At 21.5% G+C, this 6998-nt stretch overlaps 2 protein-coding genes across 2 annotated transcripts in view; one reads left to right on the plus strand and one right to left on the minus strand.

Annotated features, from left to right (window-relative positions):
- Positions 1–197: 197 nt before the first annotated feature.
- Positions 198–5429, plus strand: PRSY57_0213500 (serine/threonine protein kinase, putative; the record flags this gene model as incomplete). The annotated part of the gene is made up of 1 exon (XM_012905569.2): positions 198–5429. The coding sequence occupies one exon, from the start codon at positions 198–200 to the stop codon at positions 5427–5429; it is 5232 nt and encodes a 1743-aa protein (XP_012761023.2).
- A 570-nt stretch (positions 5430–5999) lies between these two features.
- Positions 6000–6998, minus strand: part of PRSY57_0213600 (hypothetical protein) — a gene marked incomplete at both ends in the record, with an annotated part of 2290 nt that continues 1291 nt past the window's right edge. Inside the window, 5 exons of the mRNA XM_012905570.2 lie at positions 6000–6053; positions 6195–6247; positions 6383–6449; positions 6541–6636; positions 6746–6859. Coding sequence (XP_012761024.2) covers positions 6000–6053; positions 6195–6247; positions 6383–6449; positions 6541–6636; positions 6746–6859 — 384 coding nt within the window. The remainder of the gene's footprint in view (positions 6054–6194; positions 6248–6382; positions 6450–6540; positions 6637–6745; positions 6860–6998) is intronic.

A 6998-nucleotide genomic window follows, 5' to 3' on the forward strand; every position in this document is an offset into this window, starting at 1 on the left:
AAAAAAAAAAAATTGGAATAATTACAAATTTGAACTTGCATATTTTGTTTTATCTTTTATCTTTATTGTTTTTATTTTTTTCCTTTTTGTTTTTATTTTTTTCCTTTTTGTTTTTATTTTTTTCCTTTTTGTTTTTATTTTTTTCCTTTTTGTTTTTATTATTTTCCTTTTTGTCTTTATTTTTTTTAAATATTCAGATGGATAACAATGGAGTGGCCAAAACTTTGAAAAAAGATATTTTATATTTTGATGAAACGAAAGAGTATTCAAAAAAAAGGTTTGATAAGTTTAATGATATATATGAAATTGTTACTAAGCATAAGAACAAGCAACCTCATATAAAAGAAAATAATATAAAATATATAACAAGAAATGTGAACTATGATAGACTGTGTGGTGATGAGAAGAAGAAAAAAAATGACATTAACAATATAGATAAGTATGAGAAAACAAAGACATGTTCATACGTTTTAAATAATTTGCATAAGAAATATAATAATCATAATAATAAAATGTATGATGAATATAAATTTTATGATTATTACGAATTGATTAACAAAATAAAGAAATTGAAAGGTTTTAAAAATGTAATAGAGGAAAGAGGAAAGGGGAATGATAATGGATTAGGCATCAACTCTACAAATAATGATAAAAAAAAAAATAACAAAAAAAGATATAATAATAATAATAATAATAATGATAATGATAATGATAATAATAATAATGATATTAATAATGATTATAATAATAATAATAAATATAATACTTGCTGTAGTAGTTGTAATGGTAATGTTTTATCTTCTTCAAAAACTTTTAATATGTGTGAAGGAGATAAGAAAATTTCATATGGAAGGCAAATAACAAATTTGGTTAGTTGCTATAAATATAATAATCAATCAAAAAGCCCTTATAACATTCACACGATAAATCAACAGGCCCATGATGATAATATATATGTGGACAACCAACATATGTTATATCATAATTATACTGATAATTTAAAATATAGTAATTATAATAAAATGAATGATTTGTCTTATAATCGACATGAAAAACAAAATAGTTTTTCCAATTTTGTAAATACTGCTCCACGTGATAGTCCTATGGAGTTGTGTAAAAAATTGAAGAAAGATGTAGAATATAAAGAAAGAGTAGATATAAATAAAGAGAAGGATTTTGTTTTGCTTGGTATATCCAAAACGTGTGTAAAAAAATGTAATACGTGTTCAGGTGATAATGTGACGAAAGATATAGATAAGTGTGTTGAAGATAAAGAGAAAAGCAAAGAAAGTGTAATATTAAATTATATGAAAAAGGATATATTTTATAATACTTTTAATAGAAATAATAATGATACGAATAGAAAAGGAAAACAAAAAGAATGTGATAAATATAATAAGGATGATGTTCATGTTCTTTGTGATAATGATCATTTTTCTCACAGTGAAACTTCTCATACAACCAAAAATTCAAACACTAAATTATATAATGTAAAGGAAAAACATATACATATAAATAAGGTATATAATAATGTATACTTTGTGGAGGGGCAAGAAAAATTATATTCCCCTTCTATAAAAGAGGAAACCCAATTTTATATACAAAATTATTATAAACATGATGATAATGTTAACATGTCATCATATAACTATTATAATGATATGGTATATAAAAATTCAAAAGGTATGATGATACACTCTTTATCTGCACAACATGCTTTTAAGGGAGAGAAAAATGTGATAAATATAAATAAGCTGCGTAGACGTTTTAGTATAATGAATAAAAAGGTATATAGTGATTCTGTGTTATGTTTTTATGGAACACCGTGGTGGCTTAATAAAATTAGAAGGGGCCAAAAAATAGGCCAAGAAAAAAAACACAAAAAAGATGAAAATAAAAATAACAATAATAATAACAATAACAATAACAATATTAATAACAATAATAATAACAATATTAATAACAATATTAATAACAAGCATGGAAGAGTTATCCAATATACTGATGAAAAAATCCAAAATGATTATTGTAAAAATAAAGAGTCATCAAAAATGGGCAATCATAAAATGATGAGGAAGGAAAAAAACGTGAATTCTTCACTTTTATCAATTTATGACAAATGTTATAATAAATGGAAAAAAAATTATAATAAAAGAAGAAAACATAAAAATGAAGGTAGGAAAGGAGGAAAATATATTTACTGTTATGAGAATATTAAAATATTAGAAGATGTAAAAGATATGTTTTTTAATGATCATAATAAGCGTAATATATTAAATGAAGAGAATTTTATTAAAGAGCATCAAATTAATGGTATAAATAAGGAACATACGAATGAAAACAAAGAAGAAGATACTTTTAACATAAGTAAAGAGAATAGAAAAGAAGGAAGTTACATGATAACACATAAAGATAAAATCAACATGGACAATATAAAAATAGGACGATATGATAATATTAATGAAAAAAAAGAATTTAGTGGTAACATTTTATATAAATGTGCTAAAAAAAATGATAAAATAAATAAATCACAAACGAGTCTTTTTTTTGAATTTATGAAAGGGAAAGGGGATGAAAAACATAATGTTGTAAAAAAGGAGCATGTATTTATTAAAACGTTTAGAACAAATAAAAGTCCAATCGAATTAACAAAAAATATTTCGGATTACAAATGCAACTTTTTATATACTAGTTTAGATAGAATCCACAAAAGCGTTTCTATATATAATGAAAAAATAGAAAGGACAAAGCATGTACCACAGAAAAAGAATGATAACATAGATATTCGAGGGATGTACAAATCCTACAATTTTTTTAAAAGCATGAATATGATGAATAGTTTATCAAAATGTTATCATACCAAAACTTGTGAATACTCTAATTATGATTTTATGAAAAATAAGATGAGTAAAAAGGCTCAGAATAAGTTGGTTTCTAAGTGTATAAGTAAATATAAAAAAAAAAAAAAGAAAGAAAGGAACAAAACAAAAACAAAAAAAAACACAAAAAAAAACACAAAAAAAAACACAAAAAAAAACACAAAAAAAAACACAAAAAAAAACACAAAAAAAAATATATATATAAAGAATGAAATATCGATATCGTTTGATGGAAACGTATTTGGAGAGGAAAATACGAAGAGAACAAAAGAGAACAATAAAAGTAAAGAAAGTGCATATACCTGGACGAGTAGTAAAAATAATAAAATAAAAGGAGAAGAAAAGAAAACAAAACGTTCCCTTTGTTCGTACAAATTAAGAAAAATGAAACCTTTATGTGTTGAGAATAGGATGCGCATAAAAAAAAATGTACGCCAAATAAAAAAAAAAAAAAAAAAAAATATATATAAGACCATAAAATGTTTGAACAATTATAAGACTTTGATAGATCAGTTGAACGTAAAAGGTGATGAAGAGCATATATTAAGTAACCATGTTAATAACAAAAAAAAAAAAAGAAACAACTGTATTAATGAAAATAATAATGATAATGATAATAATAATGATCATAATAATGATAATAATAATGATAATAATAATGATAATAATAATGATAATAATAATGATAATAATAATGATAATAATCAAAGGGAACATAGTTGTCAGGGAATAAGCATGCAGGACGTGGAACAAAAATGTGAAGGAGAAAAATGTGAAGGAGAAAAATGTGAAGGAGAAAAATATGAAGGAGAAAAATATGAAGGAAAAAGAAAAAACAAATATACATATTATAATAATTACTATCAAATAAATTCAAAAAATGAGATACATGATGATTATAATATAAAGAGCGATGGAAATAGAATTAATTATAATATTTCTAATATAAAATATAATAAACACAATAATAATGATAAAGGAGAAAAAGGTTGTGAATTAAAAAAATGTTCAATTCCTTATGTAAAAGAAAAATATAATTTAGAAAATAATACTTATGAGATAATTGGATTAATATATTATGGTGATAAATCTCAAGTGTATAAATGTATAAATATGAATAACAAAAGAGTATATGCTATGAAAGTAGTATTAAAAGAGTGTAATGAAATGTTTGTAGATAATTTTATAAAAAAATATTTATTTTTAAAAAACAATCCTCACAAAAATATTATATCTATATATGATATATTTTGTAATAACAATTATATTTGTATAATAATGGATTATTGTGAAGGGTCTACATTATTAGATTATTTTATGTCTTTAGTACCTGGTTCTTTGGATGTATATGAAATAAAAAAAATAATGAAAAGCATCTTCATAGCTTTAGATTTCTTTCATTCTAATAATATTATTCATAGAGATATTAAATTAGAGAATATTATGTTTAAAAATAAGAAAAGGAAAGAACGTTTTAATTATGAAGAATATGGTAGTATTTTGTTTAATAATTATGAGGAGATTTCATTTTCAACATCTTGTAGTAACCTTCATAAGAAAGAACTTGAATTGAGAGGAATGGATACTATTGGGAAAAAAACTATGGGAGGAAAGAAGTTTATTAGAAACCTATATAGTGAGAAACCTAAGAATTTAAATATTTTTCAGAAAAATTGTTCACACATATTAAAAAAAAATACTAAGAAAAATATATTGAATGATATTCAATTGAAGAGCCCAAAATGTTATATAAAATATAATAATAATAATAATAATAATAATAATGTGGATACATTATTTAATTATGAAGATGATAGTAACTGGTCATATAATTCATCTATATGTTATGATATAATACAAGTTAGTGACGAAGAAGAATATGATAATATAAATATAAAAGATAAAGTATATGAATATGAATATAATATGTGTACTGATTCATCAAGATATGAGACCATTGTAAATAATGAAAATTCAATACATTCTAATCATTCATATGGTACCAATTCAAAATATGAAACATTTTGTGACGACGCATTTCCTTCTCAGATTTCTTCCATTCATAAATATAATAAAAAAGGTGGACGTTATCATTTTAGTAAATTATATAAAAATAAAAAAAATATGAAAAGTAATATTAATCCATCATTTAGTGATTTATGTATAATAGATATGGATATGATAGAAATTGTTTCAAAAACAAAATTTCCTCGAATGAACAAATCAAAAATTATATGTGGAACTCCACCATATATGCCACCAGAATCATTTGATGGTATTGTTTCACCGGGGAATGACATATGGGCATGTGGTGTTATTTTATATGTATTAATGGATGGACGCTTCCCATATGAAATTAATAATTATATTCCTATTCATTTAAAGAAAAAAATATTAATGGAAAACAAACCAAAATTTGAACCTTTCATATGGAAACAACATACGGATCTTTTAGATCTATGCCTAAGGTTATTAGATCCTAACCCTTGGACAAGAATACAAAATGCTCGAGAAGCCTTAATACATTATTCTTTTAGAGATTTGATATAAAATAGCATGGTCTACCTATAAAATATGGATACTAACATTTATATATGTATACATTTTTATTGTTTTAATAAAAATATTATATATATATATATATATATATATATATGTAGAGAGAGAGAGAAAGATTTTTGTATATTCAACTATATTTTTTGTTAACATTTATTATTTTGAAAAAAAAAAAAATATATATGTATATATATATATATATATATATATATATATATATATATACTTACAATAAATATCATGACATATATGTATATTTATTTATTCTTTTATGTTTTATATTTTAAAGTGTCAGCATAACGTTATAAAAGCATAACATGTTAATTTATTAGAAAATATTAAATATTTAACAAAAAAAAAAAAAAATAAATAAATAATATGATATGATATATTTAAATGAATAGGATTAATATGTAGAATATATGCATTATTTATTATCAAAAAAAAGTATTTATAAAACATGTGAACAAAAAACAATTAACATAAAGGAAAATATAAATAAATAAATAAATAAATATATATATATATATATATATGTGGGTGTATGTCCTTGCTTTTCATATTTCAAATAGATAAGTAGTTTGCAAATTTATTTAATTCGTCATTAACAGCCTTCATCTGATTAGAAAATAAAAATAAATAAAAATAAACAAAAATAAAAAAAAAAACATATATATAAATAAATAAATATATATATATATATATATATATATACTTATATGTTTATGTGTTTCTTTTTTGTTTCATTTTTTTAATTACATCAGGGCAATCCTTAATGTTCTTTATCAACTTGGAATATTGATCCAGTACATCTAAAAGAAAAAGAAACAATGTTGTATATATATATATATATATATATATATATAACTTGGAGAGATCTATATTTGAAAAATATGTTTATATGTTTTAATTAATCAAATGTGTAAATATATATTTATTTATATAACCTTGTAATTGAATATTTTCCTTTTGAACATATATAAGCGATGAATTCAAGGCATTTAGTTTCTTATCCTATCAAAAAAAAAAAAAAAAAAAAAAAAAAATATATATATATATATATATTTATTTATTTATTCATGATACATATCAATATATTAATTACCAGTTCTTCATTCACTAAGTCTTTGTTTTTTTCTAAGAGACTTATATTTTGTGCTTTGAGCATTTCATTTTGTTGATATAATTGAAAATTTGCATCCTATAGGGAAATCGTTACCATATTAAAATAAATAAAATTATTGATATAAGACAGAGGGAAACATGAAATTTTAGTCATACATATTCATTTATTTGTATTTATATCATACCACGGCTTCGTTATACTTTTTAGAAATTATGCTTCTTTCTTTATTTAAGTTTTTATGATCTTCTATTAATTTTATAATAAACATTTCTTGGTTTCTTGTAAGTCCCCCAAGTTTCTACATCCAAAAGAAACGGAATCAAATATAATGCAAATGAATAAATAAATAAATAAATAAATACATACATACATACATATATATATATATATATATATATATATATATATATATATATATATATATATATATATATTAT

This window comes from Plasmodium reichenowi, chromosome 2 (assembly GCF_001601855.1).
Source record: "Plasmodium reichenowi strain SY57 chromosome 2, whole genome shotgun sequence".
Classification (NCBI taxonomy): Eukaryota; Apicomplexa; class Aconoidasida; order Haemosporida; family Plasmodiidae; genus Plasmodium; species Plasmodium reichenowi.